The sequence below is a fragment of the Amia ocellicauda genome, chromosome 6 (genome assembly GCF_036373705.1).
Source record: "Amia ocellicauda isolate fAmiCal2 chromosome 6, fAmiCal2.hap1, whole genome shotgun sequence".
Lineage (NCBI taxonomy): Eukaryota > Metazoa > Chordata > Actinopteri > Amiiformes > Amiidae > Amia > Amia ocellicauda.
Window position 1 is genome coordinate 15,282,002 of NC_089855.1, and position 19,872 is coordinate 15,301,873.

The window sequence follows — 19,872 nt, forward strand, 5'->3', positions numbered from 1 at the left end:
GTCTCATCAGGAGCATGCCCAGATGTTGTCGGGAGTGCATACAGGCACGTGGGGGCCATACACACTGCTGAGTCACATTATGAGTTTCCGTGATGAAACAGCCTGTGATTTCAATTGTTTACTTTGATTTTCGGTGTGAATTTGAATCCAGCCCTCAATCGGTTGGCGATTTTGGTTTCTACTGACCGTTGTTACATCATTTTGTTCTAAACGAATTACACAATGTACAGTACAGGTTTTGATCTTTACTATATTTCATTCATCAAGATCCGATATGTGATCTAAGTGTTTGGGTAGCAAGACTAATTCTCAGAATATACATCAAATTCACAATTAACACATTGATTCATGTAAGTTTAGAGGCAACTACTTTAAACCTGTTTGAATGTGTCTGGAATTATGAGACCATAGGTCACTGATAGTGCGATGACAGGGAACCAAATCTTAGCTTAATGTGGTCACTTATGAAAAGGTGTCCCAGATCAGTTTGACATTGCTGTGTATTATTTTTCAGATTGCCCAGAGAGCCCCAGATGGGATCATTTTTTAGGAAGATGTGGCAAAAATAATATTAGATATATTTATAGATATTTGCTTTGGATATACACAATGTGGCCAAAAATATGGATACCCCTTCTAATTAGTGTATTTGGCTATTTGAGCCACATCCATTCCTGACAGGTGTATAAAATCAAGCACACAGCAATGCAATCTCCATAGACAAACATTGGCAATAGAATGGGCTGTATTTAAGAGCTCAGTGACTTCTAATGTGGCACAGTCATAGGATGCCACCTTTACAACAAGTCAGTACATACAATTTCTGCCATGCTAGAGCTGCCTCAGTAAACTGTAAGTCCTGTTATTGTGAAGTGGAAACGTCTAGACGCTACAACAGCTCAGCTGCGAAGTGGAGCCACACAAGCCCACAGAATGTTAAGCTCCTAAGCAATTGGTGGTTTGAAGTTTCTAATGTAGTACAGCAGGTGACTTGAAATCTTTAAATTTCAAGTAAAGAATCTAGTTAAGAAAGTGTATATAATAGCACAGTATCAGAGAGTGAGGTCCCTATCCTAGGATCATTAAATCAAGCAATGGCAATAATATTCACCGTTTCCTAAGGTTAACATGTCTGTGCTATATTTTGATTATGTACTGTAAGTCTTCTCCCTGTTGTACAGTATTGATTGTAAACAACCAGCTTTTTTGTACTGAACAGACAATATTAGTAAAATTCTAGATTATGGCTTTTGTTTAGCTTTTCTTCAGTGACCACAGAATTCATCTCCTGACACAAACGGCTGTCTGGGCTCTGAAACTGTAAATGAACAAAGAGGAGGCTAACCTGGATCTCTTGCACAATGTGGGAAGAAAACACACTTTCATCCACTGATGCCAGAAACAGTGTGAAGCTGCCATGTCCTTGTAATGTCCTCAATGTCACACAAGTTGGACAATACAATAATGAAGCATGATAAGAAACAAACCTTTGAAAGCATCACCAACTTATGTTTATATTTTGACCTTATTGTTGTTTTTATAGTTGTATTCTCGTTTCCTAAGTCAGTGGGCTCAGCACTGAAAGATGCCAGTTGCTTATTTTGGAAGAGCATGACCATTGGAAAGGCATTGTATACTGCCCTCTAGTGTCCAACATCGGGTAACTGCACAGCCCCAACCTTGCCTGTACTAATCCTGCGTGAGTTACTTTCCCTGTTTCTAAATCTCAGGGTAAATATATTATGTTTTCGTATTTTACTGTCATGCGATTGTCAGTGCTTTGATCATAACGACGTCAAGCACAGCCGCTGTAACCGGTGCTCACACTGTGCGGAAACCTTGTGTCAAATCAGAGCCCTGCGGAGTGTCTTACTCCGTCGCTCATGGCAACGGGCAATGTTAGTGTAGCGCCGGTAGAGCACAGTGGGGATCATCTCAATCAGCGGCTTTCACACGGAAAGAGTGGACCAGCGGACACAAATGTTAGCAGAATTCAACTGAGGATACATAGCTTGTGCTTTATGCTTTAATTACTTAGTCATATCTGGCTGTTTGCATCGGATACAGTGGGACTGAACTGCAGCTTAGCTATGGCTGATAACATGTTATCAATACCAGATGCAGACAGGATTGCAATGCCAACCCTCTCTAAACTTTCAGAAAATGGTGAGTGGGAAATGTTTTTTCTTTTTGTTGTTTTCTTATTGCATGTTGGGCTCTGTGCCAGTTTAGAATGGCTTAGTTGATAATTTATGTACATTTTACATGTTGTCCCCTTCTTTATATATATTTAAAGAAGGGGAACTATGTAAAATGCATATATAATGTATCCTATTAATATAATACAATATATTTTACTTTTTTATTTGAATCTTCCAAATTATCGTCAGTAAAACGTCACTAAATCGCAACAGCAGTGCACAATGTTGAGTAAATGACAAAACTGTGGTGCTAGTATGAAGAGCGAGTTTGTGGGAAAATATTAGTCTATCTATGAAATGACAATGACAAAATGCACCTTTGCACAAACCATCCCACGTTGGACTGATTCAAACTGCAAATTGAGATGTAGTTTTGTGTTGGTGTCATAATACCTATATACATTATTTTATGTTTATATTTAACGTATGTTAGCAGTATATTCACCTAAACGTGTGTGATTATTTTTGTTCTTTCAGATATCGATAGTATTTGGACGAGTGTCTATGAATTCGTTCAAGGACAAATGTCTCTCCAGAAGGTAAGACTCCCAGAGACCCCATTGTATTGTACACAATGCCAATAAGCAACTCTTTCAACTACTTTACAACAAAATTAATATTGCAATTAAAATTTCACAGGCAAAGGGTCAAACATCCTTACATTTAAATCCTAATCCTAATGATTATGTCAAATGTGTCATATACAGTCCTACATTGTATATTAGTAGAAGGCATTTATTAAACAACCCTTTGTATTATATTTTATCTGTAGCTTAAGAGATGTTATATGTATTTATATGCAATTCGAATACTCCAGTTTTTATTTGGGGTTGTTCATACAGGAAAAAAAAAGCCACATAAAAAATAAACTGAATTAAAACAGGTTTTGTAACTGGTTTGTTAATTTAACATATCCCGATTATTTTTCTGTCATTTCTGTGTTTCAGGGGGTTTATATTCATGGACTTGGGACCTTCACATGGTCTCAGCAGAAGATTGATATGGGAAATAAGGTTATTTTAATTCAGAGACCAATATTTCAACTGTCTGAAAAGGTTTCCCAAAAGCATGGCTTAAAGCAGGTCAAGATGCTTGCGGCAGGTTAGTGCCCCACACAGCACAGTCGCTGTATGTGAATTGTGAAAACAGAAGAATGGTACAAGTACTCCTTAGTGCTTTGGAAAATAAGTGACACCAATAAGTGATTAGCTAGTGTAAAGATTCCCAAGGTAATTATTGTTGACTGACGGATCAGTTAGAGGTTCTAATTTCTCTATCCCATTATACTAAATGCCTAATTTTATTTTGGCATGATGTTTTTGTCGAATTATTTTGGCCCTACAACAGTTTCCAGAAGGCTAATTTAATTTAAACCTATACTTCTCAGCAGTGGGGTGTGATGACAGTAAATAAGTGAATGAATAAATAAAACATGAGTGAAATGTAACTGCTCAGCCAATTAAAATGAGGAATTAGTTCAAGGGGGGTAGGTTTTTCTTCAGTAAAGAAGGCCTCTGACAAAACTATCTGTTAGCTTTCATTGCCATTACATCCTTGACACTGAACTGATCTGCACACACCAGCAGCTTGATTACACTGGAGACAATTATTAGAAGCAAACTGCACTGAATTAAAAAAAAAAATCACTACTTTTGCCCAACCAAAGAGAGGAATTTAGTTCCCTGGAAGAAATGATGAAGCAAAATGTAAAATCGTATTTGTTCTGCCCAGTCTATTGAATGGGTTGTTGATGTGTGCCTTCCTGTCTGCAGGCGACGTGCCGGTGGTCCCTCTGAACTACACGGCGCTGTCATGGGGGACCCCATTCGATCGGGACACAGTGGAGCGCTGCATACATGAGACTCTGCTGCTGCTGTACCGCTGCATTGCATCCCAGCGCAGCACCCACTTCAACTTCCACGGCATCGGTGTGCTGTCTCTGCGCCAGGGCACCGCCAAGATGAGGTTCTACAAGGACTTTCTCAATGCCATGGATGGCAGTGGCAACCTCACACAGGCCTTCCTAAATGTGAGTCTTTGTTCCCCCATTTGTGGCACTTCAGAAATGATACAAATGATATTGAAGCAGTCAAGACCATTCATTCAAACATACATCTCCTGTGTGTTTACTGTGATTGCTCTCCTTGCACAATCACTAGAGAAGTGCCTGGATTGTGGCTTGTTGATGCAGGAATCTTCTATTATTTCACATTGGAATGGCTACGGTTACGCAAGATTATAGAACGATTTATTTTTGCTTGTTGTCCATATGATGCGTTGTTCAAAGAAAGGAAATTCCCTGTGTATTTCAGAGACCCGGGACCTGTGATTCAGTGATATCAGGCAGGGCACTGACCCAGCAGAGACCAGGCACGAGCAATTCAGTGCTGCTTCCCAGGTGAGCACCCTGGCATAAAAGCTTCATAAGAACATAAGAAAGTTTACAAACAAGAGGAAGGCATTCGACCCATCGTGCTCATTTGGTGTCCATTCATAATTGAGTGATCCAAGGATCCTATCCAGTCCAGATGTCTAACTAGTGCATTGTACAGTCTTAATGTTACTTCCCTTTTTCTAAATTCTAAATTAATATACTTTACGTACCATATTGTACATTATACAATATTGTGTTTCACACACACTCCCACACAAATGTATAATGTACAATACTGTACGTAAAGTATGTTAAATACATCTATAACAATGGCTTCACAGCTTATTAATGGTGAGAGATTTACAATTCATGAACTACATTGCAAAAAATAAATTGCTAATAAAAGTGATTAAATGTTCCATACAACATCACAAGATGGACTCAAGGGTGTAACTGGCTAAAGAGAGTCTAAGAGAAGAGGGTTTGTTTGGTGGAACCATCAAAGCAAATTTACAACAGCTGCCAGGAAATATATTGTTTTACATAATCTATTTTTCTCTCTTCTCAGTGTCAAGAGTCTCCTACAAGCTGTTTGTGCTTTTAAAAAAAACATGTAAAAGCTATGGACTGTGGTGCATAACACAGGTTTTGTTTTTGCTGCCAGGATGAAGTTGAGGGAACCATCCAGTGAACAGGGAATGCAGCCGATCACAGAGGAGCGAGTGACAGTGGATCAGGAGCAGCACAAGCTCCCCACTGAAGTCGCCTCTCCCAGACCCCTGGAGTCAGCTGTTACGGAGGCGCAGGGCCCTAGAGGTGACTGACGAGTCTCTTCCACATCCTTACTGCTTATTTTTTAGTTCAAGCTAATTGCCTGAATAGCACTGCAGGTCAATTCTTTATTTTTCTGTACAAATGTCCTCTTATTTAACCACACAAAATTAGATTAGTTTGTTTGTTTCACAAAGGAAATAAATCTCTCAGTTCTGTGTAATTGATCACAATCAGGTAGGGACTCACACACTCACGAGCCCCGTTTCTCTGATCACATTTCATTCAGTGCTTGAGCTGAATTGACTGTCACGTGAGTTTTAAACATGTCAATGCTCTGAGACGGGTTGGGAAGTCTGGCGTTTGAGAACGCCTGATCTCAGATTTTGCAATAGAAATAAGAAAAATAATGTAAGCGTTTAATTATTATTATCTGATTAAACTCATATATGGTCAAACCGGGGTAAAATTAAGGCATACATAATGTTTAATATAAGGGAGGTTTGTATGATGTATCAAACCCAAAGTGCTGGTTAAAACCGGTTCTTATCAGACCATGTTCTTCTGTGTATCAGGGTGAACTATAACACAGTACTGTAGCACAGTAAGACCTTGTGTACACAGACACACAGGGAAAGACATGCAGTTCTTCAGTAATTAATGGTATTTGTGTGATAAGATGTTTGATCTAGGTGACCTCCATGAGTGCAGGGCTGGAATATGCCTTTTACAAAACCTTTTTGGTCATTTCTTAGAGCCACAGGAGATGAGGCAGAGGATCCGCAGACCGGCGCTGCAGCCGGGTCGAGTGACTGGAATCAGCATTCACGAGGAGCTGGACAGGAGTCTGATGCCCACCACAGCAGATGAGAGGCAGGCAGACAAAGGGTAACTAATGCTAACAAACTGAATATGAGGGATGAAAGGATTTTCAAGTAATCACTTTTTTTTCTTTTAGTGACTCATTCACATTTCTATTTTCTATTACAGACTCTCTGCTTAACAGTCTTCACCAAAAACTGTTGTCAGCTTTTTATTTATTTATTTATTTATTTATTTATTAGCTTTCTCAGAAAGTATATATTTTTAATCTGTACAAAACCCTCTTGACAGTGGGATCAGTGTTATTACCATGGCATGATTTCCACATTTTGAAACTGTGCTGCCCTTTACATTTTTTCATGCCACACAAACAGTTATGAGCCCTATGAGCCCCTGAAACTCACTGCCTCTATAGGACACACATTTATAGGAATCTAGGCCCTTCCAGAGGGAGGCACACATATACTGCTGATTACACAGACCCCAATTAGCATTAATCTTGGACTACCCTACCTAAAATAACAGTAGGTAGTCCCAGGACTAGTGCTATTCTGGGGCTATGGAACCAGCCCATTATGTGAATAATAGAACTCAGACTGACCTGTCCTTTTTATTTTGCTATCTCACATGTTCAGATATAGTCTACAAATGTCACCAATGTATTTGAATAATACAATTTTTACAAAAACAAATCCTCTGGTGGATCCACAATAAAAGACCACATTAAGGGTCACAAGTGATTGTTTCTGCCCCACTGTGCCCTATGGTTTTATCCTGAAACTTTGCACAAGAGAGGCAGCTGGATGAGCGTATTCATATTTCTTCCCATAGCATCTGCAGGGGGTCTGCCGTGGAAACAATTTCCCTTTGCAAACAAAAGCCCACGCAAACAGACGAGAGGCAGATCTGTTTCCCTGCCAAACACACATGGCAGACAGGTAGAGAAAGCCACCTCCCCGGTGCCAAAGAGGGCTCCAGTTACTCTTGCCAGATCAATGTTTAATGGAGTGGGAGAAGCCACTAATCATGCTTCTAAAGTGGCTGCTTAAGCTTTACTCAACACACCCCATTGTCCCACAGAAAGTGAGAGGCCACCGAGCCACTACAGCCCATGCAGGCCTATTAAACATGCAGGAGCCACCTGTGGGACACGGAGTGAGCAGCCATGACTAAGTTAAATTTAATCACAGCCAGGGGGCCAGGTGACAGGCCACCTGTCCCCTTTACTGTCACTGGGATGAAATTACATTGTAAGTATTTTCACTGCAAGAGTCTGGTCTATAAGTTGGCAGAATTTAATTTGTTATGTAGAGGGTGTGTGTTTTGTGTTGTTTGAGAACTTATTTTAATAACTACTTTGAGTGCTGAAGCACTGTGGGTATTACATTACGATACATAGAGGCCTGTGTTGAGAAAATTGTTCAAAGGAAATTCCAGAATTGCAGAATTTCAGGAAAATAAAAGAGAGGACAGTTTACATTTAAATATCTGGTTTTCCATTGACTTTAAACATTGCTAAGACCACACAAAGAGCATCTTGAATAATGTCTCCCTGATGTCTGGAGCAAGATTAAGTCTTTGCCAGAGTGATCTTTGACCTTCTCCTTCTCAGTTTAGTGGCTCTCCCTTTTTACACTCACTGAATCTTCCCACACAACGAGATGAAAGGCAGTAAAAATCCTTCTCCTCTCTCCAGGCGGAGACTTGGCTTTTCTTTACCATCTCGGGGTCATGTCCCTGAGCTGGAGCAGAAGGCAAACACTCTCCTGGTGTCCAGTCCTCCCGTCCCCCTGGGCTCTGAGTGTGCTGACCATGACCATGCAGGACAGGTGAGTACCAGTGGCAATAGGCTGTGCTATGAAGAGTGCAGCAGTGAGACGTGTGGCAAGCTAACGTCCTGTATCATCCAGGAGCTGTGCTACGTGTGTATGCAGAGGGCCCAGCGCAATGTGCCCGTCTACCTGAGTGAGGAGAGGAGGAGGCAGGAGAAGGAAGATGAGAGACTGCTGATGCTCCACCAGCAACAGAAAGAGCAAGAGGAACTGCAGAAAGAGCAGGTCCGACTGCCACCCTGTCTCTTGCCCATCACTGACATCTCAAGGATAGTTTGCCTCACTTTTTTAATTAAGTTCATGTACTGACATCTCAAATCAAATTATCAGGAACATTCCTTTAGAAAAGTGTTTCACAGTACTTACCTCACTGTATTCTAGAGAACTACTATGTTTATTTATTGCAGTCAAGACAGATGTCTAATAAGAATTCCCTTTGATACACAGGCTGGACTACAGGACACCAGAGAAAAAAAACAGGAGATTGCTGCGTTCAATCTGGGCGTCTCTGAAGCTACAAAAGGGAGGAAGCCTGCGAGCTCCATGCAGGTTCATGTAAGAAGCAGCACACACTCCACTTCAGCTTTATTAATGAGAGGGGCGTACCCTACTTAAATGTCTCTCACCACAGCACCACTGCTGTTTCAAAATGAAGCTGTTTGAAGAGATCCAGTACATATAGAAATCAGAATCTGAGGCCACAGTACACCTATCATATACGCATATACGCATGAGCTCAGACACACACACCCCCTCGCCGCATCTTGGATAAAGGAGTCTACAATAACAGTGACATTCTCTGTGTCTGTGTGCCTTTCTTGAGGAATGCTGTACCTGTCTGTGCACCTGTATAAATGGTAATTATTCAGAATGTGTGTATTGAGTGTTTTGTTTTTGGACTTTTTGCAGAACTCCTACATCTTCCAGAATCGGCCCCCGACACCCCCCCACCAGCCCAAGCAGCGGCGCTACCTGCAGGAGCTGAGCGAGCAGATCAGCCAGAGGAAGGAGACAGAGGCCCAGGGGAGAAAAAGCCAGGAGCTCAGAGATCATCTCCGACAGGTTCAGCTTGCTCAGGAGTGAGTCTGGTGCTTTTCTCAACTGACTGTCTTGGTCAGTGCTCTGAATCCCTCTGTGGTCAGCATTGGGAAAGGGAGCTTGCTGTAGTCCGGAGGGGTCCCAGCCTTATAGGATCATTCCTGTTCCTGAATTAAAATATTGTCCACATTGCCCATGTTCGTTATTTTGTTGCAGAATTGCAGCCCTGAAGGAGCAGAATTGGAAGAAGAAAGCTGAGCAAATCCAAAACTACCACAAGGCATTGGATATGCAGGTAATGCCTCACACATCTGTCCAGATTTTTGTCAAGAGCAGCACAATACATCAATACTGTTTTAAAACTGTAGTGCAGTTAATGTATTATGCCTACTCATCAATTATTATAATACCCTATTGTTTTGTTAGGGGCAGTGGCGTCATGCCATTGGGGCACAGATTATTTCCATTGTTCAAACATATGTAGAAACATTTCAGTAAATATGATTTCTCTTAGATGATCCCTCGCAACTTCAGCTACAGTATGCAATTTAGTGACAGCCTCTTAATCAGCACATGCGCATTATCGAGTGTGTACCTGGCGCTGCCTGTGTCTCTGTTGCACATTGTCTGTGAGACAGTGAGGTTCAGTAGCTACATCACACACTGAGCAACATTTTGATTATTACAACAGGTTCTTCAAAATGCCCTTTGTTTAGGCATTTTAGTCTTTATTGCTTATTCGGTTGTCTTATCTTCACCCCACAGTTTCCAAGTTTGCCACCAGAGGTCACCATCTCCCAAAGTCTAGCTCTGTCTCCGACATTCCATTCGTAAGCACCATGTGCATTTAGTTTAATTGACCCTCTTCCCCCATTCATTCAGCACACCCATCCACTGTTATCTGCTCTGAGTATATATACCCCGTTGTTGCCCTTTGCATAGTCTTTTGTGTGCTCTTTAGTAACAATTCCGAGCCTTATTTCCTGTTCTTCCATTTTCTACTCTTGGATTCCCTGCCCTCTGCCTTTCCCAGGGATGCGACCAAAATTGCCTTCATTATCACACTCCTCACTGGGCACAGCAAGGAGAAATTACACTCTCTCTTTCGGCTTGCCTAGCTCACTTTAGGGAGGTTTTCAATCAACCGGCAGAGGGGAGCAGCTCTTTCAACTCTGTCAGGGCTCTTCCTCCACAGCCAATTATGCTCTCCAGTTCCGCACACTGGCAGCTATGAGTGGATGGGGTGATCATGCATTAATTGCTGTCATTAGACAGGGTCTCACCACAGACCTTCAGTCAGAATTAGCCTGTTGTTACAAATATCTGGGTATAGAGCAGTTCATTCAACTTTCTATCCATCTTGACAATCTTAGGAAAACTAGAGGGAAGCATTCCACCTTGAACTCCTCATGTCAGCAGCCTCAACCTTGTCAGTTGCCCAATTACTTCCCAGTGTCTGATTCCATGGCACTTACATACGTCGAACAGCTGTAGAGAGACAGAGGAGAGTGCAACTGCGCCTCTGCCTCTATTGTGACCAAGCAGGTCACTTCCTAGACTCCTGCCCTGACTGTCCCAGTACTGCCCAGGTTCTTCACTAAACTAGACCTGCGAAGTACATATAACTTGATTAGTATTCAAGAAGGAGATGAGTGGAAGACAGCTTTCATCACTCAAAGTGGCCAAAATGAGTATCTGGTAATGCCGTTTGGTTTATTGAATGCCCTCTTGGTGTTACAGGCTGTAAAGTACTGAGAGGGTTCTTAAATTGTTTTGACGAACCTGGACAAGGTCAGAGCAGTCACAGATTGGCCACAACCCTGAACTGTCAAGGAATTCCAAAGATTTCTAGGCTTTGCCAATTTGTATCTGCAGTTTATTAGGAATTTTAGTTCTGTGGCAGCACTTCTGACTTCTTTTCTGACCTGCGACCTTTCCTGGACAGATGGAGTAAGGCAAATGAGTAATTTCTTCGTCTCAAGGCCCTGTTTACGAACGATTAAATTTTTAAACACACAGACCCTTCTCTTCCATTTATTGTACAAGTAGACACTTCTGAAGTGGGATCGATGCTATCTCAAAGACATGGGAAGCCAGCCAAGATGTATCCATGTTCTTTTCCAAAAATCTGTGTCAGCAGAGCGTAATTATGACATAGGAAACCGTGAACTCTTGGCCATTATGTTGGCCTTTGACAAGTGACATCACTGGTTAGAGGGCGCTCAATACCCTTTCCTGGTCCTCATTGACCACCGGAAACTGGTTAACACAAGACAAGCTCAATGGGCTGTATTCTTTACCAGATTCACATTCGCACTATTACCCTGGTCAGGATGAAATTCTGGTGGTCCACCCTGGTTCAGGATGTCACACGGTTTGTCTCTGCATGCACAATCTATTCCCAGTACAAGTCCTCCAGACAACTCCCAGCAGGTCTCATGGAACCACTCCCAGTCCCACAATGACCATGTTCGCATATTGCGATTGATTTTCTCTTGGATCTTCCCAATTCCCAAGGGTAAACCACTGTCCTGGTTGCTGTCATCCCCTTGAAGGGTTACCCAACAGCACCAGAGTCTGGTCAGCATTCTTCAAAGCTCTCAATATCAACATCAACCTCACCTCTGGCTACCATCTGCAGTCCATGAACAAACAGAGCAGATGAACCAGGAAATTCGGGCAGTTCCTGCATACTTATTGTAGTAACACTCAACATGACTGGAGTGGGTTCCTGCCACGGGCCAAGTATGCACAGAACACCTTCACTAAGTTCGTCCTTTCACCCTTTCAGTGCGTCCTTGGGTTTCAACCTCTCCTGATTCCTTGGTCTGGTGAACTAACAAATGTTCCGGCCGTTGACTCTTGGTTCCAGCATAGTGAGGAGACTTCCTAATTTCTCCAGAATTATTCATATCCTTCATAGACTACAGCGGGTTTTAGCGACATACATGTAAGTGTATATTCAGTATTTGTTGCAATAATGCTATTTTCAGACATTCAGTATTGGACATGATTGCATAATTGTTCAAAAATGATGTTCAAAATTATTCATACCCTGAAGAATCGTAATTTGTTTACCAACTCAGCCCCCTCAGAACATTTAGATGCATGACGTCCCTGGCTAGGGGTTTCCTCTAATGCGTAAACTTCGGTAGTTATGTACCTGGTTACATTCCTAATGAGGTCTACTAATATAAATGTGCCCTGAAAGAGGTGACATCAGCTCAGTGCACACCCAGTCCCAAGCCAGGAGATTTCTTGTTGTTAAAAGAGTTCAAACATGTTCATTTTGGAAACCTGGTACTGCATAACTGCATAATACATACAATCCCTTAAATTGTTATTGGATTGGATAGTTCTCCTTGTATATGGAGAGTTGACATCTTTTAACCCATGCTGTTTTTAAGCTTTAAATGCTGGTGTATGGGGTCGATTCTTCCTTATCTGAGCCTCTGTCAGTGACCCTGCGTTCCATCCCTTTAGGTGAAGGTAAAACCATCAGGTCTGCCCGCCTGCGAGTCAGATTCAGAGGGGCTCATCTTTGGGGCCTTCGACTCCTCCAACAAGAATCTGCAGGAGCAGAGGAAGCGTGCACACCAGCTGTACCAGGAGCAGCTGGAGACGGCCACCCAAAAGAAGAGAGAAGCACTCTTCAACCACATCCTGGAGCAGAAGAAGGAGCAGGAGGTGCTCAAAAGGACCAGGAAGGAGTGAGTGACCCAGGGGAGACATGGGGTGGGGTAGGATAGGCTTTATAATAACCCAGGAACTATGTGACATTAGTGTTTTGTTTTGATTATCATGACCACCTGACTCACTGTGAGAAGGATGTTTGCTTGTCATAGAGCCTGATTGAATCCATGTGGTCTCAGGCCTTAAGCTGGACTGACTGCACCTTACAAGGTGTCTGGAGGATATCTGTACTTGCTGGGCTTGCATATGATACAGATGCACCTCGTAATACTGCTCTCTTTTCTTCTATCAGGCTGGTAGCAGATCGGATCGCTCGCCATGAGAAGCTCCACAGCATGCGGGCGTCTCTGGAAGACAACTGGGCCCACAGCGCCGATGCCAAGTGCTTTAGAGAACAGGAGGAGCACAGTTTTATCAGGTAACAGTCAAAATAAACTTTTATTTCTGTTTTTTTTTAACCATTTTTGAGCTTCAAGTAGCTTAGTAAATATCTGGTAGGGGTGGTGACAATTACAATAGTGCATTTTCTTTAATTTTTTAATTTTTTGGCCTGCAAGAAATGTGCTCACAATCAATATTTTGGAAGCATTAGTGTCTGTTTTCTGTAAAGACTGTCAGAAGTAGTTGCAAGCATTTGTACATTCTTTGGATTAGCTTCATAATTTTGCAGGGTGGCGTTTGCATATTAATAATACTAAACATCAAAAGGCCAAGCCATTAGATATCAAATTGATATTGAATCCAAACCTCAAAACTTTTCCTTAATTTGTGACGATGCTAATGCCTGACGATGCTTCTTGTTTTATTTTGTATTAAAATAAAAGATTAAGGGACAGATCCTTTGGACCAACTGACCCACTCGGTATTAACAAACTACAGACATGGACTTCACAGCAGTTACATTGAGGAGAAGGAGAAAGAAGCATCTTACAAAAAAATGAAGCGGCCACTGAGCAGAGTTTTGTAGTTTTCAGCAGTGGGGGGGTCAGAGGCTTGTTTTCCATCCAGCCTGTGTCTGTCTGCTGAAGCCTGTTTGGTATTGTTTCTTCCTCCAGGTCTGGCAGCCGCCAGCTGATGGACCAGTGTGAGAAGTACCGCCGCTGCTACCAGTGCAAGAGACGCACCACCAACCGTGGAGAGTCCAACATCTGGAAGGACTCCAGATACATCCCTGGGTCACGCCTGATGATTTAGCTGTGAAACAAACAGACCCTTATCCTTGTTTAAGCTGGCTTACTGTGTGAATTTAAATTCTGTTATGTCATGATTGTTTGGGTTAATACTTTAATATTAATCTGAAATTCCTTGCTTTTTGTTAACATTTACTGCAATCATTTGATTTAATCTGTTCATCTGATACCAAGTGGCTAACATGTTGAAGTTTTCTTTTCCCCCCCCTTTGTCTGTAAGCATCAGTATCAAACACATTATTTAAGAACTGATATTTACTGAATTCAAAGTTTGCACTAAATAAATAACTACACCACTCAGAACGTGAAAGTCACAGAACACTCATACTGACGGCTGTGTCCACCTTTAGCATCTCATTTCTGAAACAGTAACATATTTACTTTCATATGGTGCCTTGAATAAGTGCAGATCTTTGTGTAGGAGCTGAAACAATCATTCACATATGGTACATGATGTTTTTTTTTAAATATAATTAATGTATTTTATTAATTTATTGGCTTCATTCCTTACTTGCTGTCATCCAAATGAAAACAACAACAAAAACATAATTTACAATCTGTATTTTTTCTGGAGATTTCAAAGGACATTTATTGAAATTGCTTTTTGAAAGAACATTGCTGCTATGTTTTCCTCATACTGTTGTTTGTACAGTGTGTAGGAATATATTCATCTCTGGTTTATCGGACATTTGAAATGCTGTACTGAACATACGATCCAAATGGAGAGAACAGGGCAGATGTGTTGGTTGAAGTCCCTGAGAGTGGATTGGACTGCAGCAAAGGTGTCAGTGGTAGTTGATATACAGCATGCCAACTAATGGTGGGGAAAAAACAATACCTTCAGCTTTCTGAAACAAAATAACACCTTAACATTCAATATAACTGTTCTGGATTGTGCGCTTAAGAGCCTTTGTACGTACTAATGAAAATAACAAAATACTGTGTGAAGTGATGGGAAGCAATAGAATGCCAATAAACTATTGTAATTAACAATGACTCTGCCGTCAATGCTTATCATTTTCTGAATGAAACAAATCAATTTCAACATATTTTTCACCATTTGTATATGTTTACCTGCTGTTGTTTATTCCACTTCACTGGAACATCCCACTGGCAGCTGGAAAATGATATGTAAACCTACTGTAAAATCTTGTAAATTTATTCTCCATAAAAAGTAGATGGCAAAAGTAGTTGAGAGAAGACCAGCATATTAGCATGTCCATTCACTAAGTCAGGTTGGCCTCGTAAAGTTATTCCAGTTCCAGTGAGCTGTGGGTAATAATTAGCTATTACATTTGAATGTAAGAATTTATTTATTTAATAGCTTGGCCCATGTCTGCAGGCCCCTGTTTGTGCTTTTTGTTAGAGAAAAAGCACAAACTGCACTTTTGTTTTGTGTAGCATATATTCATATACAGTGCCTTGACCCCTGACCAATTCTCTCATATTACTGATTTACAAATGGTACATTGAAATTTCCGTTCTGTTTGATATTTTATTGTAAAACACTGAATATCAAAATCAGTTATTGTATGGTGAAATTGGTTTTATGTTGGGAAATATTTGTAAGAAAAAAAAAAAAGTATTCAGCCCCTGTGCTGTGGAGGCTCCCAGTTTATACAGATGAAAGAAATTGCCCTAATGAGGACACAATTATATTATCGTTGTCCTCCACCTGTGAACCATTAAAGTTGCTGTCACCATATCAAGAGCTCAGCATAACACTGGCCTATATGGGAGGGTGGCAAGAAAGAAGCCGTTACTCAAAAAGTACCATCTCAAGTCTGGAGTTTGACAGAGATCATGAGAGTGACCCAGCTGTGATTTTTGTGGTCAGATGAGACCAAGATAGAGCTTTGTGTCCAAAACCCAAAGCGCTATGTGTGGCACAAACCTAACACTGCCCATGTATCAAGATACACCACCACAGTGAAGTATGGTGGTGGCTGCATCATGCTGTGGGGATGCATCTCATCAGCAGGGATTGGGCATCTTATTAAAATTAAAGGGAGAATGGATGCAGGAAAATGCAGGGAAATACTGCAAGAGAACCTGCTTCAGTCCAAAAAACTGAAGCTTGGGAGGAAATTCCTTTCAGCAGAACAATGATGCCAAGCACAAGGCCAAAGCAACATTGCAGTGGCTCAAGAACAAAAAGGTGAATGTCCTACAGTTGCTCAGTCAAAGCTGCAAATTGCAGTGCACAATTGCCGGCCAAGATCACTCCAACACTGTGTGCAGAGCTGGTACAAAAGACTACCCCCAAAAGACTTAAAACTGTTATTGCAGCAAAAGGTGTCTCTACCAAACATTAATATGGGGGGGTTGAATACTTATGCAAGCAACATATTTCAGTTTTTTATTTGTCTTACAAATATTTCCCAACTTACACCTTACAATTATTGATTCTGAGTTTCAGTGTTTTAAAATCAAATATCAGACAAAACTAAATTGTAACGTACCATTTATAATTCAGTAATGTGAGAGAATTGGTCAGGGGTCTGAATACGTTTGCAAAGTACAGTATATTGCTCTCTAACAAGTCGCTACATTTATATATACCATTTCATTTTAATATACAGATACAGTACAATTATTATTACTGCATACGTGACTCAGCACTGATTGAGCTCCGGTGTCTCTGGCTGTGCCTCAGTTGCTGTTGTTCCATTGTTATATTTCTATATTTATTGTCTATATATATCTCACATGTCACTGTCACTGCCAGCATGAACCCCGCTGGGCAGAGAGCTTGTAGTGCATGATGGTGTACGCTTACAGTAGCACACACCATGATAGCTACACCGGCCCATAGTGCAGCAGCGTCTCAGTGGTTGCAGCGCTAGTCCTGACTTGTGCCCACACTGACCAGTATTTCTTGAAATCTCAGCATCTGAGTTGGTTTGTAGGGGTTTTATATCAGATCAAACCATGACTTCCTCTATACCAAAAACAATAACTTTTTTAATGACTGGTTTATATTATATATTTTGCTTGCAGCACAAATAAACTTGGATAAACATGCCTGAGTGCTTCTGTTTTGGGCCAAGGCTTGCCAAATGATGGATGTCAGTGCAAATGGTTATTAACCATCATTCAGGCAGGTTGTCACATCATAGCTTAAGTTCATTCTGCAGTCGTATGCAAAGCAAGTATCTCGACATACAAACATTTTCCTCTGTCTGTTGGTTTCATCACCTAAACACCACATAAGCATATGTACAGAAAACAAACAAACAAGCACAAAATCAGTTTATGAGCTATTGTGTATTAGCTCTTTGAGGTCCAAGGTTGTTAGGGGTGTCAACAAATAAATACATAAAGGTAGGAGGGCTGCCTCTTTAATAATGTTACCTCTAAATGTAAGCACATCATGTACGCACTCTTAAAAAAACAAAATCAAGACAAGAAGTGTTGAGGTTGAGGGCCTTGGTGATTTATAGTGTTTATATATGTACTACATCCAAATAGCTTGATATTTATGCCATAACAGTGTGCCTGAAATTGCACAGATTCAGTGCACAATATGTCGGCTACGAGCACAGTGACGAAGATGTAGTGTGAGAGAGAGAGAGAGAGACAGAGAGAGATGGCGTCTATTGAAAGAGTGCGGAGAAAAGGACGAGGCCAGGAAGGCGCACGGTAGAGACCTGTATCAGACGTTGTTCACTTGTGTCGAGTGAGGCCTGTGTGTGACCTCAGTGGACTCATTTTCAATCGGAATCAGCAGTCAGCTTTGCAATCAACACAAGGAAGCAGATAGCTAGCCAACCATTGAGGCGCAATTCAATGTATGACCTGCTGAGTAGTACTAAATGCTGCTGAAATGTGGTAATTGATGCATATTTTTGCACAAGTTAAAATAAAATATGTGACCTCCATCCACCACAAAAAAAGCTGGAAACTCGCCCATTTCCACAGCGAGCATTTTCTGTGCAAACGCTACTGTCTGAAATAATATTTCCTGAAATGGCCAGAATTTAAAAGTGCAAGATAACTGGTCCGTTTATTGTGGGTTTCAAGTTAACGTAAGTAATGGATGGATGGATGGAAGTTAAAGTAAGTGTGTATGATACATTTCAAGCAAATATGATGGATATAAGTGTATATTGCTGAGGAGTTTATGAAGAGAACTAGATGAAGTAACGCAGGATAAAGACCTAGGAGTCTATGTGGACTCCTCACTTTCTCCATCCAAACAGTGTGGGGAAGCAATAAAAAAGCAAACAGAATGCTAGGGTATATTGTCAAAAGTGTAGAATTGAGAACAAGGGCAGTAATGTTCAGACTGTACAATGCACTAGTTCAGGGATGGTGAACCATTTTTGTCTGGAGTGCCCAAAGTCTGGTTTGTATACTTTGCTAAGTGCCAAAGGGTGCCAATGATAAATTAGGGATTTTAAAGTTTATACAGGGGCTAAACTTCAATTTTTTAAACTGATATTTATATTTATTTTGTTGTTGTAATTAAGCAAACATGCCAACAAAACAAAACACAATACAGAAAAATCTAAAAACCATGGACAGATAGAACCATCCCATCCACCCGCCACCTGCATCCACAGCCAACCTCCCCCCACCTTGAACCCACCCCCTTATCCCTCTGTAGTCTGGAGAGCAACTGCAGCTCCAGTCTGCTAATGGGAGTCTGCTGCAGAGTATGAAGCTGAATGAAGTGAGGCATATATTGTTCCCAAAAAAAAATTAGAAACATGCAGGTTCCATTTTTGCTTACAGATTATTGCCAATTGACAAATATGAAAAAGCAATAGTAGTAGCACTTAACTAGCTTGATCACTTTTGGAATATGTCCATTTTTAATTTGGACAATGAGAATCTTTAATCCTCATTCAAATTAAATCAGTCAATCTTAATTGTATATAGTGGAACACCATGCCAAAGCATGTCAGACATTAAAGAATAAAGAATAAGTGCATCATACAATGAATACAGCATTTAAATGTTGCAGTATTGCTACAGTGCAGTAAAATGCATGAATCACATTTCATCATGCATTAAGTTTCTGGATTATAATGCTAAAGTACATTTCAAAAACCCATAATCACAATCTTCCCCTAAAACAAACTCCCACAGATTTTCCCATTGCCCTGCCGTTACACAGAAGAAGTAGAAGTTTGTTCATTTGGCTGCATTAGTAACCCTTCCACGTGTTGGTTTTGTGGTGGAGGGTCACATCACTGTCAGTTGCCACCCAAATGATAATGAATAGCTATAGTAGTTACTGCAGTAGTTTGCCAGTTGTCAGCTAATGATTTTTGATAGTATTTTTTTTATGTGCACTGTATAATATAGTATTTTTAGTACTGAGTATTTATGACATAGGTGTTTTTTAACCTAAACTCAATTAGTTATTGCTCTTATTTCAATGTGCACAGTGCACTATTTACATTTGTATACTACATCTATTTCAGAGTATGTTGAAGTGCAATATACACTCACCTAAAGGATTATTAGGAACACCATACTAATACTGTGTTTGACCCCCTTTCGCCTTCAGAACTGCCTTAATTCTACGTGGCATTGATTCAACAAGGTGCTGAAAGCATTCTTTAGAAATGTTGGCCCCTATTGATAGGATAGCATCTTGCAGTTGATGGAGATTTGTGGGATGCACATCCAGGGCACGAAGCTCCCGTTCCACCACATCCCAAAGATGCTCTATTGGGTTGAGATCTGGTGACTGTGGGGGCCAGTTTAGTACAATGAACTCATTGTCATGTTCAAGAAACCAATTTGAAATGATTTGACCTTTGTGACATGGTGCATTATCCTGCTGGAAGTAGCCATCAGAGGATGGGTACATGGTGGTCATAAAGGGATGGACATGGTCAGAAACAATGCTCAGGTAGGCCGTGGCATTTAAACGATGCCCAATTGGCACTAAGGGGCCTAAAGTGTGCCAAGAAAACATCCCCCACACCATTACACCA

The 19,872-nt window shown here is 41.0% G+C and overlaps 1 protein-coding gene across 2 annotated transcripts; it reads left to right on the forward strand.

Annotated features, from left to right (window-relative positions):
• Nucleotides 1-1,894: 1,894 nt before the first annotated feature.
• LOC136751037 (coiled-coil domain-containing protein 81) lies at nt 1,895-14,911 on the forward strand. 2 transcript variants are annotated; one of them, XM_066706282.1, is made up of 15 exons: nt 1,895-2,166; nt 2,679-2,740; nt 3,149-3,302; nt 3,974-4,230; nt 4,514-4,599; nt 5,240-5,391; nt 6,102-6,234; nt 7,865-7,997; nt 8,079-8,225; nt 8,448-8,555; nt 8,910-9,079; nt 9,255-9,333; nt 12,522-12,748; nt 13,024-13,149; nt 13,787-14,911. In XM_066706282.1, exons 1-15 carry the CDS (start codon nt 2,091-2,093, stop codon nt 13,923-13,925), a joined length of 2,049 nt encoding a protein of 682 aa, XP_066562379.1. In that variant the 5' UTR covers nt 1,895-2,090; the 3' UTR covers nt 13,926-14,911. The 2 variants fall into 2 exon arrangements, with proteins under 2 accessions (XP_066562379.1, XP_066562380.1); XM_066706283.1 differs by lacking the exon at nt 13,787-14,911 and adding an exon at nt 13,556-13,766.
• Nucleotides 14,912-19,872: the final 4,961 nt, after the last annotated feature.

Bases quoted from the DNA above. Each gene is read 5' to 3' on its own strand.
- LOC136751037 (XM_066706282.1), top strand. From the start codon at position 2,091: ATGGCTGATAACATGTTATCAATACCAGATGCAGACAGGATTGCAATG. The intron at 2,741-3,148 runs GTAAGACTCCCA...TCTGTGTTTCAG, and splicing joins GACAAATGTCTCTCCAGAAG to GGGGTTTATATTCATGGACT. The intron at 8,226-8,447 runs GTCCGACTGCCA...TTTGATACACAG, and splicing joins AGGAACTGCAGAAAGAGCAG to GCTGGACTACAGGACACCAG.